Here is a 19,282-nt window from a genome sequence, read left to right on the forward strand (position 1 = left end):
TCGAAAGTGAGGAGTCTTTCACATCGATTTTCTTAGAAATATTGTTTTTATAAATGTACTAATTAGGTAAAATCTATTCCTAACACATTTTCTAAATATCATGTACAAGTGAAAAATGTTTTTGTTTCTAGACACTCATTTCAACATTGTTACATTAACAAATAAGAATTATTTCCAAGAATTGCTTTGACAAAGAAATATACATACACAAGTATTGAGATATTATCCTAATAAATGGTACAAATGTTAAAAAAACTGTTTTGAGAAAGAAATATACACACACACATTTTGAGGTATTATCCTAATAAATGGTACAAATGTTAAAGAAAGGGAAAACATCCAACAAGATAATTTTTTTATTCTTTGTTTTTGAAAGGAGGAAATAAGTAAAATATAGTCATTCTTTTATTTTTATGAGGAGAAAATAAGTGACATATTGTTTCTTTATATACTGTCCATTTCAGAACTAATGACATGTTTTTATCGATAGTCTATTTTTTACTTAGGTCCATAGTCAATGACTGTTGTTTTGTAGTTTATTAGCTGTCTGGTGTGCTGAACTTATTTAGTTTTTCACATGTTTCTTTTGCACAATTCCTACGTCACATAATTTGATTTCACGCATTCACACAATCCTATGAATGTTCAAGCATGAGGTTGGCGAATGTTTTTTGCACGAAGGTGATGGACTTGAGCGAGATGGATGTGGGCAAGCATTTGATGTACAGCTTCGTTCGTCGTTCCTTGTTGGCTTTGCAAGTGTGTGTTGCTGTTGTGGAGGTCCCATAATGGAATGGAGCTGTGAGTGCAGAATCTCGTGGTTTACTGGCTTTGTATGCGTGAAAGTCATCGTTATGTCGCTGAAAGCGGTCGTTTTTCGTTGTAATACTTCGCAGACGACTAGTTTACAATAGGATAGGGATTTGGAAAGGTATGTCGTCTATTCTTCACCCATCTTCTTTCTTGGTCTCAATCTTGCGAATCTTCAACTTCTGTTCTTCCCGCTTTTTCTCTGCTTCTTACTTGCTTCTTGGTTCTTCTCTGGGCAGGATATAGAAATATTTATTGATAACTAGTCGTTTTGAAGCTCTCCTCCTAGTAACAGTTTGATAAATTGTTTGGGCGTGTCATTTGTACTTTGTGGAACTTTTCTTCAGTTTCGTGCATCAGCGTGCTGTTTAATAGCAGTAGTGTGACTTTTACGCTAATTTTTTGCCAGCGGTGGCTTGCCCAAGCTGTCTTCTCGTCCGGCCGTCTTTTGCTCGCTCCGTTCATTCGGGGCTCGGAGACTCTTCCCAGCGCCGCCCGCCGCGTCTCTGCAGGGGTCTGTCACTGTGCGGCTCGGCGTTCCATCCCAGCAGGATTCCTCCTAGCGGGCACATTTATTGCCCACTTTCGCTACAAGGGACGTCTGTTAGTTTCGCCTTTCCCTTCTCTCGACGCTCCTGCTATGTAAGAATCCTGTCTTGCTAATTACGTCCTTTTCTTTCTTGATACATCTCGCATTGCAACTTGTGGGTCGTTGCATCTCTTCCTTGCTGGAGTTTTTTACAATGGTTCTTACAAAAAGTTTTACTAATAATCATCTAACATATATCTAGTATCTACTTGTTATACGCCTTCTTAAAAAGCTTTACAAATTTCGGCGCCCTTTCCATGTTACAATTCTAAGATATTTGGAGTCTTAACGTCTACTCAAGAATCCTCAAATTCGTTTTTTATTTTTGTGTAGTGTCGTGGTGTACGGCATATTAGTATTTCATGCTGTTAGACTATCTACGCTTTATCCCTTCACCTTAATCTATGGTACTATTGGTGTTATTGTTGAAACTACTGTCTTTTTCCCACCTTCCTCTATCTTCATTCTTCTTTCTCCTGACGATCTTATCTGCAACACAATCTTGAAATATTGTGCTGATTATTTACCAGTAATAAAATTAATCTTCAAACTTTTTTATATGGCTCACATGGTGAAGTCCTAAGGTTTTGCCTGTTTTTGGGTTCATTAGTTCCACAGCATTATCATGAGCAATTCGGTTAATTATGACAGGTCCTTTCTGATGTTGGAGAGTGCTGTTGCTATGATTTGTTTGTGCTGTCTACGTGGTACAATAGGAAATCTAACATTTTCTCTGGTTGTGTTTCGGGGTTCAATATTTTTAAGTACAGTAACTGGAGGTAGTAGTGTAGTGCTATGTGGCCATTTCATTTATTACTTCTTGAAAATCTTTAAGGTATATATCCCAAGTGTTGTGTCTTTTGCCTGCATATAATCGACATAAAGTGCCTATGTCCTTCATAGATCGTTCTGCTGGATTTACGCTAGGTTTGTACTTAGATATGTAGACGGGTTTTATTTTGTGTTGTTTTAACGTGTTCTGCCATTGCACTGATTCGTATTGTGGGTCATTATCGGAAATTATTCGTTCCATTCGACCTACTTGTCTGAGAAAATCTTGTCTAAAAGCTTTACTTATAGCAAGACCTGTTGCCCGTTTTAATGGTGTCAAGGTAACATATTTAGAAGTAAGTTCCAAAACGACAAATATGAAAATATATCCATTTTTTGTGCGTGGGAGGGGCCCCATCAAATCTGTTGCAGCTATTTGTTTTAATCTTTTAGGGATTATTGGAAACATAGGTGGTTTGGTTTGGAAAGTGACGTGTTTAGCCCACATACATTTTTTGCATTTGACTAATACTGTTCTAATTCGTCTTTCCATATTAGGAAAATGGCTTGTTTGTTTTATTTTTAAAAAGCATTTCTTTGGTCCAAAGTGGCCATTACTTAAATGTGTATACCACATGTACTTATTAATTAGTTCATCTGGGATGTAAATTAGCCATTCATTCGTTGCAACATTTCGTCTAAAAAATAAAACATTGTTTTTTACTAGATAATGCTGTCGAATGTCTGGAAAATCCTTACTTCTCCACTTGTGCTTGATTCCTAGTATTTCGGGATCCTTGTCCTGTTCTTTGCCTATGTTTTTCAATGCTGTCGTAATGTAGTTTTCGAAAGGTACTTGTTTCATATAGTACATTGTAAACTGGTCTTCTGATGCTTCCAAACCTATGTTTTTGGATGCACCCTGTGGACATAGTGATAAAGCATCTGCTAATACATTCGATGGTCCTGGTATGTGTGTAATAGTGAAGTCAAATTCTTGTAGTATTAACATCCATCTGGCTAACCTCCCATGAGTTAGTTTGGCGGATAACAGAAATTCTAATGCTTTGTGGTCAGTATATACTTTTGTTTTTCTTCTGAATAGGAATTATCGAAAACGTTGGAAGCCCCATACAATGGCCAATGCTTCCAGCTCCGTGACTGAATAGTTTTTCTCGCTTTTTGTGAGTACCCGACTGGCAAAGGCAATTGTTCTATATGCTCTTAGCCCTGCCTGTTCGTATTCTTGGAATAACACAACTCCTAACCCTGTTTTCGCGCTATCAATGGCCATACAAAAATTTTGTGTTAGATCAGGATGTGCTAAAATCGGTGCTGTTGTTAGTTCTTAGTTCTTTTAAAAATTCTTCATTGGCCTGTTGATCCCATACCCATGGCGTGTTTTTTCCAGTCAGTGTACATAGGCGTGGTGTTACGAGAGAGTCGATCCAAATAATTTTTTTATAGAATCCGGTGAGACCTAGAAATCCTCTGAGAGTTTTCTTATTATATGGAGTACAGAATTCTTTGATTGCCATTAGTTTTTCTGGGTCAGGCATTACCCCTTTCTGTGAAATTATGTGTCCTAGAAATTTGACCTCTCGCCTTCCAAATTTGGATTTTGTTATATTTACTGTGACCCCATGCTCTTTCATGATCTGTAGAAACTGATTAAATGTGTCGTTGTGATGTTCCCAAGAGGGTTCTGCTATAATCACATCATCAACATAACAAGTAATTTTTTGTAAAATTTCAGGACTGAGTATAGTATTAAATCCCCTAATAAACGCCGCTGATGATATGTTTAAACCAAATGGCAATAGTTTAAACTGGTAACATCTACCGAATACGATAAATGCTGTAAATTTTCTACATTCTGGGGCCAATTCTATTTGCCAGAAACTACTCCGTAAATCAATTGATGAAAATATCTTAGCACCGTGGAAGTTTTGTAACAATTCCTCTAATTTTTCTGGGCGATCTGTCTCAGTGATTATGATTGTGTTGATCTGTCTGGAATCAAGCACTAACCCGATGCTTCCATCTCGTTTTTGTACAATATGAAGCGGGCTGTTATATGTGGAGATAGCTGGTTCAATAATATCGTCATCTAACATTTTGGATATCTCCTGGAATACTTTATTCCTGTAGCTTAATGGGATTGTATAGGGTGGCACTCTAAATGGTTTGTGCTGTTTTACTTCAAACTTGTACTGAAAGTGCTTAATACTGCCAGTCTTAGGTAAAAATACCTCTGCTTTATCTCGTAAAATATCCTCTAATTCTCTTTTACTGTGTTCCGAAATACCTTGAACTTATTGTAATTTTTCGTCGATTTCTTTATGGACTTCTAACATTAGTTGAGGCGATTCCCCCTTTTGTGCATACCATTCTAATTCTTCATCCTCTTTATCTCGCATCATTCTTAATTGTTTGTTTATAACTGGTATTTCTGCTAATTTTAGCTTTTGCTCAAAGAGAAGTGTGACATTCCCGAATGTTACGCTACCTTTCCCCATATCTATTATCGCTCGTCTCTCATTTAAAAAATCTGCACCTATAATCAAATCTACATTTAGTTTAGGTATAATCACGAAGTTGGCTTCGATCTTTTGACCTTGGCACGAAAGAGTTAACCTTGTGTGTCTCGTAACTTCCGCAGCATTGTTTCTAATAGGACCTCTTACTTTAATCTTACGTGTTTTCAGAACTGGCAGTTCCTCATTGGCATTACACTGCATGAATAAATTTTCTGAGATCGCAGTCAGTTCACTTCCGCTATCAATTACAATTTTGACTGGGATATGCTTTACCATGGCCTTCACAATTGGTTGAATTTGAAAGGGTTGGTTCTGTTCTTCTTCTTCTTGCATCAACGAATCCTCCACTGAATCATACATGAGTCTTCTTAGGAATTTCCGTTGTGAATTATAACTTTCTGTAGGATAAGCTTCGACTGCTACATCTCTCTCTTTTATTTCCTCTTCCCTATTTCTCCCTTCATTTACGCTTTCTTCTACATTCTCTACTTTTTCCTCATCCTCGTCTATCTTCTCCTTCTTCGTCGCTACTTCCACATAATCGCATCTAAATGCACTAATTATCGCTTCATAACTTTCTTCATTATATACGTTGGGGATGTGTGCCCACTCATAACTTATTTTCAACTTCTGTCGACTGCGCATTATCCTCATTGAATTCGCTTTCCCTGGTTTTCATCTCAAATAGCTCTGCAATACTCATTACTTCGTCCTTTCCTCCTACATTCGTTGTGCATGCCTCTGGTAATTCATCTTCCTCGTCAGTATTCTCCCAATTAATTTCGTCCCAACACGATATTGTGATTTTCTTATCTTCGTTTTCATCTGGTCCCTGCGGATTTGTTTCTTCTTTCTTCTCTTCTCGTGATAAGATTTTTACTTCTCCGTTCAAGGTGCTGCAATTGTCCTGGGTCGGTGCGTCATTCTCTTTGGCATGGGCGCTTAGCTGTCAACTCGAACGTTTATCTTCTATCTGTATTCGTTTTCCTTGTTCAGCTTGTTGATAGTGGTTTCTTTGTTGATAATTTGTCGGCCTCTTGGTTCTCCAGTACCCGTTCCGGTTGTCGTTGTTCCCTCTGTAATAGTTGTTGCCGTTCCTGGATGAATTATAATTATTGCTATATTCTCTTCTAAATCCATAACCGGTTCTTTGTTGAAATCTATTGTCGTTTCTTGGTGCGAAGTTATCACGTGGTTCGTAATTATTGTTTCTTCGTACTGTGTCTTGTGGATTCCAGTGCTTTTTGCTTTCGTTTTCACGTGCGCTTCGTCTTTTTCTTGCGTCATCTTCCGAAAATATGAACGCTAGTTCCCTTAGAATACCTTTAAATGCTTCGACGTCATTGCCTCCGCGACCTACTAATGATTGCTGGTATTTCAATGGTAGCTTCATCGCGCATAATTTAATCAACTCTCCGTTACTGTATGGTACATCTAAGCATTGATTTTTGTTTGCCATTAGTTCGAAAAATTTCACGGGCCTCTTCTCTCCTGAATTTTCAAAATATGGGTTCTGTAATAATTCGTACTTCACTCTGTTCTGTACTTCGCTGGACCAATATCGTGAGAGAAACTTCTCTCTGAAATCTTCGTACGATCGGCATGTCGCTGCAACATTCTGCATGGTTTCTGCGACTGTTCCTGACATGTGTGCACATATAAAGTCTAATTTGTGTGCTAGCGTCCAGTGTTCTGGTAATCCTACTCGGAATTGATCAATAAAAGTTCGTGGATGTAATGAGTTTCCTTCTCGAAAGTGGTGAAATTTTCTGACTGTGAGGAAATGATCGTTGTCGTACTTCGTCATAGTTCTATATGAAATTCGCGATTCTTCGCCACTTTTGTTTCTGATCATTTCTCTCGTCGTTCTTTCCTGTTGTGGTAGATCCATTGGATATTGTCCACTGTAACTTTCGCGTACCCGCGCTGCAGGCTGTCTGATTTCACGTATATTACTTTCCGCCTGTGATTGGAATCGAAAATGCGTTATGTCTTCGTTAATTGGTTGTTTTTCCGGTGCTGTTACAAATACGGATGTGGTTGCAGACTCTGTGCTTGTTCGATCCTGTTCACTACGCTCTTCAATGGTTTGCAACAACTCTGCTCGCAATTTCTGAAATTGTCGCTTCGTTTGCGCTTCTATTTTGACTATGCGGTTATCATATCTTTTCAGCGCTGCTTTTGTGATACGTTTGTGTAAAACACTTTTTTCAACAATTTCACGCGCTGTACCTGCTGCTTGTCTAGTAATTACGTTTATCTGTTTCTTTAGTTTCTTGGCTTCTCCCTGGGTGTTGTTATGTAATGTTTTGATCTCGTCCTGAATGTCATTACGCAATGTTTTTACGTCCGCTTGTACCTTGTCAATGTCTGTTCTCAATTGATTGTGTCCTATCACTTCTCGAGATTCTTTTGCCTCGTCTTCAATACGACTTAGGTGTAACTGAATTTTTTTGTTTTGTTCTTTAATCTTACGCATTTGTCTCGTGGTTTCTGCATTCTGAATTTTAATTTGGTTCGCTATGTCTTTATTTTGCCTTGTCATGGTTTCCGTAATTTGTTGTAATAATTCTGCCAGATTGGTGGGTCCTATTGCCTTTTCTTCCGACGTCCTACGCTCTGTGTTTTCGCCCAAGTGTTGGTTCGCAACCGATTGCATTGACCTCTGCTGTGACACGTTTCTACTCGCATTCCTTGTACTCTGTGCTGAGGGAGCTCGGATTACTTGTACTATGGGTTCTACGTATTCAAGACGCAAGTTAGAGTCCTCATCGACTGACACTCTACTTTCCAGCTCCTCTGTCGTACGCTGACGTAGGTTTTCTGTACTTGGCGTACATTATCCTCGTTATGGTTCGTTATCTGTCCTACTTCTCGCGATACTTCATCGTCTGTTGTACTGTCCTCTATTCTCTGTCGATTTTCATGCTGGGTCTCTACCTCAATTTGGTCAAGGTCTCGATCCGCCATTGCTAATCTTTCCGAATCCTTTATTTTCTGTTTTAAAAGCAATTCACACGCCCTACTTCGCGACAACATGCACTCATACAATCTCACACGTTTCACAAACTTTTTGTTCACACAATTTGACACTACCAAGACTGACAATCCATTCACTCACTTGTTGGGTCAGAACCAACTTGTCAACGATGTATCCGCCACCTGTGCACTTGCATTGAAGAGAAAACTTAATTCTAACAATTTTCAAAATTTATAACTTAATTATGCTATTGTTTCTGGTGAATGTCTTTCTTGAATACTTTTGCTATCTATCGCTGCAGCTACCGTTTTTGACTATGTATAACTTTAGAAAACAAAATTTTTTACAAAAAATTTTCAACAAGATATTTTTCTGACCTAGTTAGGCATGTGGTCGACCTTCAATTATAGTATTTTACCATCCTGGCAGGGTCGCCATTTTCTAAACATTCATGGTGGTGTCTGTTTGTTCTATATCGTGTCTCCCTACCACTTTCGTGCAACTACGCTCTGAGCGTGTTTTTTAGGGAATTAACTAGTTTGAACCTGGGACCTGTTGCTGGTAAGGAGACGCCAGACCACACATGACATGTAGAATTCAGAAGAGTTCAGTGAGACTAGCGATGATGTAACCAAATACTAAATGATCTCAGCGTCAGCTCCACTGCACTCCCTGTTAAAGAATCTTAATACTAACTAAATTTAGTGGAAAGGGTTCAAGGCTTTCCTATTTTTAGTTAGCTGGTAAAATAACGTCGAAAAAGCAGTTAAGTTTACCATTGGAAATTTTATTCTACTCACAAAACATCGTTTATAAATTGCACTATTGATAAAAGGAAATGTTTTAATACAGGATGGTAAAAACCAACTGCGTTCAACAAAAATGTGAACGAATGTTCCCTAAATGGGTTTCCAAGTTCTACAATCGATCGAAGGATGACCTATGCCATATCACATCTTTAATCCAGGTTTAATTTAAGTTTCACAAAAGAGAAAACTATCAAAATGGTCTACAGTGACCCTCAATTATCTTTAATAACTTATCTAACTTGTCGTAAATTACAGTGGCTGATGTGGCTTCTCAGTAACTATATAAAAGAAAAATCATCGATTTTCAGATCTGTTCTTCAAGTGGCAAATGTGAACACCATGAGTTTTAATTAACGATCACCATTAGTATTACACAAAAAAGGGTGTAACAGATGAGACTTCTGCAGTTCTGAGTGAAGCTTTATGCGCTCAAATATGCGGCATCGCGTGCGTTCATTACCTTGTCGGTGTTTAGGCAGCGTCAGGGCGACAGCGGCCGGTGCAGCAGCCATCCAGCTCGCCGTCTCGGAACCAAGTCTCTCTTAACTTCTCCTTACTACAATTTACCGAAGTTAGTTTAAAAAAACTATCTGGCTATGTTTTCATCTGACCAATCAGGGTCTCAATGTTAACCTTAAGCTCCGCCTACAAAAATTCTGTCTATCCAATGAGAAACGTTATACTTTTCGTGGTGGGGCAATGTTTTTAAAGTTTGCAACGTAACAGACGCTAAAAAGTCTCACACTAAAACCTGCAGCTGGTGTGGTCCTTTTAGCGTTATCGTGAGATCTATACTGTTCTTCTGGAGGGCTCTATCTTTTAACATGGGCTGGAGGATTGTCCTAATGTAACAGACACTCGAAAAAGTCTCACGCTAAAACTTGCGGGTGGTAGTGGCCCTTTTTGTGTTATCGTAAGATCTATACTGCTTTTCTGGAGGGCTCTAGCTTTTAACATGGGCTGGGGGTCGTCCTTGAAGTACCTGAGATGCGAAACAATCTCACGCTAAAACGTGCGAGTTGTGTAGTCGTACAGGTAGGCTCGCGGCGTGGGTGCCCAGCCCCTCCCTTATCGTAGGGCCTTCTAGCTTAACACGGTTCTGCTCTCGGCTTCTGTCCTCGTTTCTCCCCTCGGAACTGCGTCTGCCTCACAGTGGGAAGGTACGACATGCATTTAGGCATTCTTGTGTTAGTCTGTGGTATTCCATTTGCTCACTCGTCACTCGTATTACTTTGGTTAATTTAATGTCACGATTTATTCCGAGATATGTGACATACTACTGGATTTGCTTATCATGTCAGGGTTTTCATGTAAGGTGTTAGATTTGCCTGACACCTTACACACTTCATAACATATGTAGCTAATAATTTAAACGTCTTACACAGAGATGTAAAGGGACAGGCCTTAACTTTCTAGAACAGGTTGAAACTACGCAGAATTTAAAGCTATATCCCAAATTGCCTTTAATAATCAGGTCGAGATAAAGCTGTAACCTCCCAGTAGATAAATTATCTCCGTAACCTCGTAATAATAATGTGACTAACCTCTAAAAAAAAAAATGTGACTCATATATAATCTTTCAATAATTACGTGACTGTGAACCTAAACTGGTTAATCTGGACGTTAGGAATGTTGCATCATGGCCTTGAAAAGTCATTATGAATAAACTGAAAATTCTTACCTCAATTAAGTCGCCGGATAGACCGTATATATCTGCTGCTATAAGAAATTTTTCTGCAACAGCGCAGTGCAATGCTGGCCACTAGATTGTTTTATTTATAAAAAAAACATTGATTTTATTTGCGATAATTTGCATGACAATGGATATGAGAAATTAGTAAAAACTTTAAATTCATATGAATGACTGTCAAAAGTTATCTTTATGAGAAAGGTTATTATTGAAAAATTATTGAAAATTATTTACATGTGACTTTGATGAAACAATCGTACAAAATTACTTGTTGCAAATAACATATTCTCGCGGCAATATATATTTCTACTACATCGCTCAGGCATCGCGCCATCGCTGTCCACGACCGGCCCTGGTAATTCCATACAGGACACAAGTACACTCTGTGAGCTATACAACTAGACAACTGCTCTCTAAGAGTGACCTGACCTACCCGTCCGACTGCGAGCTACTACAACTACTACTACTGCCGACACTGCTCTCTGGCCTGCGATTCTATTGTAGCTTACATATCGCAGGCAGTGCGTGAGCAATCCATCGAAGTTACATCTGCTCGAGCGCGCTAGCAATAAATTCCTTAGACAGTGACCTCTTGCAAGGTATTACGACATACTGTTTAACTTTGTTTGCCTCTGAAGGACACAGTGTTATAGTTTTTCGACTGTTTAGTTTTTTATCCAGGGCTTGTTGTTTTATGCTCTTGCGTCTGGTCTATTTGGTTTTGTCTGTTTTTTATGGTGAAGTATTTTATGGTTGAATGATAGTTTTGTGTTATGGGGGCCTCAGTCATTCCCATGATATTTGGACACGTGCGAAAATGTTTGTACCTATCACGCTGTGTCTGTTTGGTGGCGCTAGTGTCCACTGCAGCGACACTGGCTAACACATTAACTGGCAGTGTGGTCCTGCACAGCTAGGCGGTTGGGGCTGTTCGCCACTTGCTGGTATGAAGTTACCACACTTTTAACATGTCAGTTTTTCAATTGGCCAATTTGATTTATGGGGCCGGCTTGTTGCGGGTAATAGTATTTTATTTTCGGAAGGCTGAATCCTCCCTCTTCCCCATACCATGGGCTCAGTGTTTTACTGGCATATGTACTACTGCAAATTGGTAGTAATTTAACGAGATGGGATCTGGATAAACTGAAATAAACAGAAGTTGCAGAGAGTTTCAGAGAGGGCATTAGGGAACGATTGACAACAATAGGGGAAAGAAATACACTATAAGAAGAATGGGTGGATTTGAGAAATGAAATAGTGAAGACAGCGGAGGGTGAAGTAGGTAAAAAGGCGAAGGCTAGTAGATCCTTGGGTAACAGAAGAGGTATTGAATTTAACTAATGAAAGGAGGGAACATAAAAATGCTGTAAAAGAAGCGGGCGAAAAGGAATACAAACGTCTCAAAAATGAGATACCCCATCGGTCATCCTCCATCCTTGACCTCTTTGCTTTTATGGTGAAATATTTCATTGAGGGCGTCCGGGAAATAAGGGCGAATATTAAAATGCTATAGAACATACAGAATTTACTGAAAATATGATTTTTTTACAAATACTTTAAGTAACTTCTCTCATTTTTCTGGGAGGGGGGGGGGGGGAGAGGGGAGGGGATAATCAGTCTTCTGAGTGGTTTGATAAGGCCCACCACGAATTCCTCTCCTTTGCAAACCTTTTCATCTCAGAGCAGCAGCTGCAACTTACATTCTCATACAGTTTTTGCCATCTACAGCTCCCTCTAGTACGATAGAAGGCATTCCCACATGTCTTAACAGATGTTTCATCATCCTGGCCCTTCTCCGATTCTACGCATAACCTCCTCATCGTTACCTTATCAGACAACCTAACTGTAGCACCACATCTCAAACGCGTCGATTCTCTTCTGTTCCGCTTTCCTCACAGCCCATGTTTCACTACTTTACATACTGTATTCCAGACGTAAATTCTCAGAAATTTCTTCCTCAAATTAAGGCCTATGTTTGCTACGAGTAGACTACTGTTGGCCAGGAATGCCCTTTCTGCCAGCGCTAGTCTGTTTTTGATCTCCTTTCTCCGTCCATCACAGGTTATTTTACTGTCTATGTAGCAGAATTTCATACTTTTCATCTACTTCGTGACCATAAATCTTGATGTTAAGTTTCTCGCTGTTGTCATTTCTGCTGCTTTCCCTTAATTTCGCCTTTCTTCGATTTACTCTCAGTCGATATTATGTACTCGTTACATTCCTCATTCCATTCAGTAGATCATGTAATTCTTCTTCACTTTCACTCAGGATAGCAACGTCATCAGCGAATAGTATCAATCATATGCTTTCATCTTGAATTTTAATTCCACTACTGAGCATGTCTTTTGTTTCCATGACTGATTCTTCGATGTACAGATTGAACAGTAGGGGCGAAAGACTACATCCCTGTCTTACACCCTTTTTAATCCGAGCACTCCATTCTTGATCGTGCACTCTTATTATTCCCTCACGGCTCTTGTTCATATTGTATATTATTCGTCTCTCCCTATAGCTTACCCCCATTTAGTCTTGCTTCCATTATCAACATCAGAATTGCCTCCATCACGCCTTTATCTTTTCTAAAGTCAAACTGATCGTCATCTCTCATTTATGTATGAAAAATTATATACTCTTTACTACGTCTACATCTACATCTACATTTATACTCCGCAAGCCACCCAACGGTGTGTGGCGGAGGGCACTTTACGTGCCACTTTCATTACCTCCCTTTCCTGTTCCACTCGCGTATGGTTCGCGGTAAGAACGACTGCCGAAAAGCGTCCGTGCGCGCTTGACTCTCTCTAATTTTACATTCGAGATCTCCTCGGGAGGTATAAGTAGGGGGAAGCAATATATTGGATACCTCATCCAGAAACGAACCCTCTCGAAACCTGGACAGCAAGCTACACCGAGATGCAGAGCGCCTCTCTTGAAGAGTCTGCCACTTGAGTTAACATTTCCATAACGCTATCACGCTTACCAAATAACCCTGTGACGAAACGCGTCGCTCTTCTTTGGATCTTCTCTATCTCCTCTGTCAACCCGACCTGGTACGGATCCCACACTGATGAGCAATACTCAAGTATAGGCCGAACGAGTGTTTTGTAAGCCACCTCCTTTGTTGATGGACTACATTTTCTAAGGACTCTCCCAATGAATCTCAACCTGGCACCCGCCTTACCAACAATTAATTCTATATGGTCATTCCACTTCAAATCGTTCCCTCCTCATACTCCCAGATACTTTACAGAAGTAACTGATACCAGTGTTTGTTCCGCTATCATATAATCATACAGTAAAGGATCCTTCTTTCTATGTATTCGCAATACATTACATTTGTCTATGTTAAGAGTCAGTTGCCACTCGCTGCACCAAGTGCCTATCCGCTGCAGATTTTCCTGCATTTCGCTGCAATTTTCTAATGCTGCAACTTCTCTGTGTACTACAGCATCATCCGCGAAAACCCGCATGGAACTTCCGACACTACCCAAGACCGCGCAACAATGAGCAATGCGTTCATTGAAGTTCTCAATGATGCGCTCACAAACATCTGGTGGGATGGCGTTAATAACCGTTTTAATTTCGTTCGTCAGTTGGTGTATTGTTTTTGGTTTGTTCAACTACATTTTTTATTTCACAAATCCCCACAAAAAAAAGCCACTAGGCGTAAGATCGCATGATCTGGAATTCCTGGTTGCCATGCAAGGGAACTTTTCATTCAGCAGAGCAATCGTTTCACGGGATGTGTGACTGTCGCACCACCTTGTTGAAACCAGAAATCGTAATTTTTATCAATAAAAGGGAAAAACCAATCAGAGTGCACGTTTCGGTAACGGTGGCCTCGTCATTTTCAGGTTAAGTACGGGCCGATCAATCCTCCTTCCCAGCACTCACACCACACAGTCGTGTGTTGTGGACGCATCTCATCGATGGATTTTTGTTACCACAAATTCTTCAGTTGTGCTTATTGACGCGTCCATTGTGGTGCAAGTGTGCCTTGTCTGAGAAAATAATTCTGTTTGCGAAGTCCTCGTTAAGCGCTTGTCGATCCGAGGCCCATTAAACAAGTCGATGTCTCTCTCCATGATCTTGAGGCTTCAGCTCTTGTGTAAGTTGATTCTCGTACGCATGCATTTTCAGATCTTTACAAAGGATTTCATGCAGTGAGCTTGATGATAAATTCAATTGTTGCGCTCGTCAGCGAACCGTTTTCTTGCGCTCAAACAGAGCGCGGTCGCCCCGTTTTCTTCTTTGAAACAGAGCCCGTGGTTTCATACTCACGGATCAACTTCCGAACTGATAGTTCGGTTGGATCAGCATTACGTCCGATTGCCTCACGCAGTTCACGAACTGTTACCGTGTGACACCCACTGTTTTTGTAATAACTTTCTATCACTTAGATACGTCGCTCAATTGTCACCTACTTCGTGACGAAAATAAACATCAGACAACAATGCTCACCACACGAAAGCTATCAGGCTAGGATTGCAGACAACAAACATGAAAAAACCACAGCTGCCAACCGTCATATTACAAAATGGCGCAAAATTCAAATGCTTCCTTAATTCTCAGGCACCCGACAGTTTATATGGTTGTGTTGTGTGACAGGGGCCTCAGTCATTCCCATGATATCTGGATACGCGCAAAAACGTTTGTAGCTTTCCCGTTATGTGTGTGGTGCGCTAATGCCGTCCTCCATGGGATACACGAACACGTTCACCAGCATTGTGGCCCTGTACGACGTAGCTATTGCAGGGTTGTCCGCCGCTTCCTAGTATCAAGTCAATGCGCTTTTGATATGTCAGTGTTTCGGCTGGAGAATTCGATCTATGACGCCCTGCTTGTTGCGAGTAACACCATTTTACACTACTACTTGCTACACCAAGAAGAAATGCAGATGATAAACGGGTATTCATTCGACAAATATATTATACGAGAACTGACATGTGATTACATTTTCACGCAATTTGGGTGCACAGATCCTGAGAAATCTGTACCCAGAACAACCACCTCTGTCCGTAATAACGGCCTTGATACGTCTGAGCATTAAGTCAAACAGAGCTTGGATGGCGTGTACAGGAACAGCTGCCCATGCAGCTTCAACACGATACCACAGTTCATCAAGAGTAGTGACTGGTGTATTGTGACGAGCCAGTTGCTCGGCCACCATTGACCAAACGTTTTCAATTGGTGAGACATCTGGAGAATGTGCTGGCCAGGACAGCAGTCGAACATTTTCTGTATCCAGAAAGGGCCATACAGGACCTGCAGAATATGGTCGCGCATTATCCAGCTGAAATGTAGGGTTTTGCAGGGATCGAATGAAGGGTATAGCCACGGGTCGTAACACATCTGAAATGTAACGTCCACTGTTCAAAGTGCCCTCAATGCGAACAAGAGGTGACCGAGACGTGTAAACAATGGCACCCCATACCACCACGCCGGGTGATACGCCAGTAAGGCGATCACGAATACACGCTTCCAATGTGCGTTCACCGTGATGTCACCAAACACGGATGCGACCATCATGATGCTGTAAACAGAATCTGGATTCATCCGAAGAAATGACGTTTTGCCATTCGTGCACCCAGGTTCGTCGTTGAGTATACCATCGCTGGCGCTCATCTCGACTGCTACTGATACGAGGCCGTTGGGATCCAGCACGGCGTTCCGATTTACCCTCCTGAATCCACCGATTCCATACTCTGCTAACAGTCATTGGATCTCGACCAACGCGAGCAGCAATATCGCGATACGATAAACCGCAATCGCGATAGACTACAATCCGATCTTTATCAAAGTCGGAAACGTGATGATACGCATTTCTCCTCCTTACACGAGGCACCACAACAACGTTTCACCGGGCAACGCCCGTCATCTGCTGTTTGTGTATGAGAAATCGGTTGGAAACTTTCCTCATGTCAGCATGTTGTAGGTGTCGCCACCGGCGCCAACCTTGTGTGACTGCTCTGAAAAGCTAATCATTTGCATATCACATCATCTTTTTCTTGTCGGTTAAATTTCGCTTCTGTAGCACGTCATCTTCGTGGTGTAGCAATTTTAATGGCCAGTAGTTTATTTTGTGAAGTTTGAGTCTCCCCTCTTCTGATATAATGGGCTCAACGCTGTACTACCGTACGTACACCTTAAGAAGTGAATTGATTTCGCGAAATCAGGCGTGTTTCTGTAAATAAAAGTTCATATACAGCTGAAAGCCGTTTATTTCTTGGACATCAATAAACTGGATTTTTGTCTTTGGGGTCATCTCAAAACTGAAGTGTAGCGCATTGATATCGCATGGTGATGACTTGCTAAGAAATCTAATGCGGTTGTTTTACCGAGCTGCGTGACCTAAAGCTATTAAACTGAACTCCTTCCGAACAGGCCATGAAGGCCCAACGGTACCCACCGACCGCCGTGTCGTCCTCAGCCCACAGACGTCACTGGATGCAGATGTGGAGGGGCATGTGGTCAGCACATCGCTCTCCCTGATGAATGTCACTTGACAAGACTGGAGCGGCTATTTCTTAACCTAGTAGCTCCTCAGTTTGCCCCACAAGGGCTGAGTGCACCCCGCTTGCCAACAGCGCTCGGCAGACCGGATGGTCACCCATCCAAGTGCTAGACCAGCCCGACACCGCTTAACTCCGGTGATCTGGCAGGAACTGCTGTTACCACAAGGCCGTTTGCCGTTCATGGTAGTGGCGAGAAAAAACGTCTCACACACGGTATGACGTAAGGTACCCTCCGCTACGCACTCATTATGATTTCTAAAGAACATTCCGAGGTGTAAGCGCCGCTAACAGACTGTGTGGTAAGGTTACGTACTACTCTGGCACATCACCTCCCTGCTGTCGTGGATGGAGCCGTGCTGTACATTTGAAAACTGTTTGCCCTTTCTTTTACAGGGTCATGCAGCTGTACCTGGACATGAACAACATCAGTGATATTCACGAGGACGCTTTTTCTGGGATGCCGAATCTGCGCGTCGTCGATTTCTCCAACAACCGGCTGTCAACTCTTCCGCCCACTGTCTTCACGTAAGTCCAGTTTCATGTACTTCTTGAAGCTAGCTATTTACAGACTTGTCATACGCATAGTATCGGCATCAAACAAGACGCTTATAAGCGACACACAACAAATTAAACGAATGCTTTTCACTGATTACTTCAAAACTGGAAACAATAATCGTATCTTTGGCAGGCCAACGAAATACATATTCATTCAAAAGTTTCAAGCTTCATTTACAAATTTACTAGAAGTCTTCCTGGAGGTTTCTTTCTGGTGGTATTGCAATTCTCAAACCTTGGAAATTCCGTGTGACACTACACTGAGATGACAAAAGTCATGGGTATTGTATTGTATTTTATGTTAACCGGGGCCTAGAAACGACGGAGAGGCTCCGTCCCCGCAGCCCCGCAGCCACAGTGGTCCAGAATCCCTCGATGACTACCGCAGTCCACATCACCCTTCCGCCGCCCTACACCGAACCACTCTTTCAAGGTTATTGTGAGGTTCAGCCCCCTGTTAAACCCCCCCCCTCCCCCGCTCCACCCCCCCCCCCCCCCCCCCCCCCAAGGAACGTCTCACACCAGACGTATGTAACTCCTATGTTTGCGTGGTAGAGTAACGGTGGTGTACGCGTTCGTGAATAACTTGTTTGCGCAGCAATCACCGACGTTGTGTAGCTGAGGCGGAATAAAGGGAACCAGCCCGCATTCGCCGAGGCAGACGGAAAACCGCCAAAAACCATCCACAGACTGGCTGGCTCACCGGACCTCGACACAGTGTAAGTAGGCTGTTTAGGTTTTTATATTGGTAACGCAACGTAGCGCTCTGTATAGGAATCACTGGCTGTGCTGTGTGCAGCCTGTGGCTAGTTTGCATTGTTGTCTGCCATTGTAATGTTGGGCAGCTGGATGTTAACAGCGGATAGCGTTGCGCAGTTGGAGGTGAGCCGCCAGCAGTGGTGGATGTGGGGAAAGAGATGGCGGAGTTTTGAAATTTGTAAGAATGGATGAATCACTTAGACACTCAGCAAACACTTCACCACCAGTGTAGTACAAACACCCTTCCCTATATGACGGCTCGTTTGTTCCACAAGTGCATTACGATTAACATTTGACAACAGTCCAAGACAGAATCGTTCTGAATTGCTTGGGTCTGTGAAACCATCTACTGTTATAGAAGGCTGTGAAGCATGAAAAGTTTCACCAACACGAGTATTGAGCTCATAGTAACTAATAGAGCACCAAAAGGCTGGTTCACAGTACATCACTGGTTGGGCATGAACAGGAGGTAAAGGTTCAAGCTGGGACATATTCATGGTTTCACTTCTGTCAATGCTGTTTCCATCTTCTGACATATACTGGAGGACTCTCTGTTGCAGACATTGTAGGTGTGGTTGCCATGCCTGGAGATGGTGTGTATGACATCTTGACTTGGTTCACTTTTTGTTCATATATTTAAGTTACATAAAGAACAAAGCAATACTCACAGCCTGAGTCCAAAGAAACTTAAAGGAAGTGAATCGTATCTTTCAAACTTCCAGTTAGCAGTTTCATAACCTTGTAACAAGGATACTGTCTTTATGTATTAGCACTGTACAATCATTTAAAGTGTTTGTTACAGAAACACATAAGCACCTCAGTGATGTGTTTTTTGGAACTTTCTGGCTGGGCCTCAGTCTTCATGTTTGCAATTTGACTTTTTTTCCCAATGGCACTGTCCTTCCAATCCTGTTGCATTGAGGATGGTCCAGTCTCACTGAGAATCCGCCTAATATGAGGTGAAATCACTTAGAAACGCAGCTCGTTCGGTTGTTTTCCTCACTTATTTTTCCTGCACGTTTATAAAAAAAGCGTTTGAGGTTATGAACAGCGCAAATTTCAAAACTCCGCCGTCTCTCTCCACCACTGTTGGCGGCTCACCTCCAACTGCGCATCGCTACATGCTGTTAACATCCAGCTGCCCAACACTACAATGGCAGACAACAATGCAAACTAGCCACAGACTGCACACAGCACAGCCAGTGATTCTTATACAGAGCGCTACGTGGCGTTGCCAATATAAAAACCTAAACAGCCTACTTAC

General features: G+C 41.6%; 1 protein-coding gene across 1 annotated transcript in view; it reads left to right on the forward strand.

Moving 5' to 3' along the window:
- LOC126354793 (uncharacterized) overlaps positions 1-19,282 on the forward strand; it is a 138,652-nt gene that overhangs the window by 79,265 nt on the left and 40,105 nt on the right. The window contains exon 3 of the mRNA XM_050004702.1: positions 17,098-17,229. Within this exon, the coding sequence (XP_049860659.1) occupies positions 17,098-17,229 (132 nt within the window). The remainder of the gene's footprint in view (positions 1-17,097; positions 17,230-19,282) is intronic.

The sequence above is a fragment of the Schistocerca gregaria genome, chromosome 3 (genome assembly GCF_023897955.1).
Source record: "Schistocerca gregaria isolate iqSchGreg1 chromosome 3, iqSchGreg1.2, whole genome shotgun sequence".
Taxonomy (NCBI): Eukaryota; Metazoa; Arthropoda; class Insecta; order Orthoptera; family Acrididae; genus Schistocerca; species Schistocerca gregaria.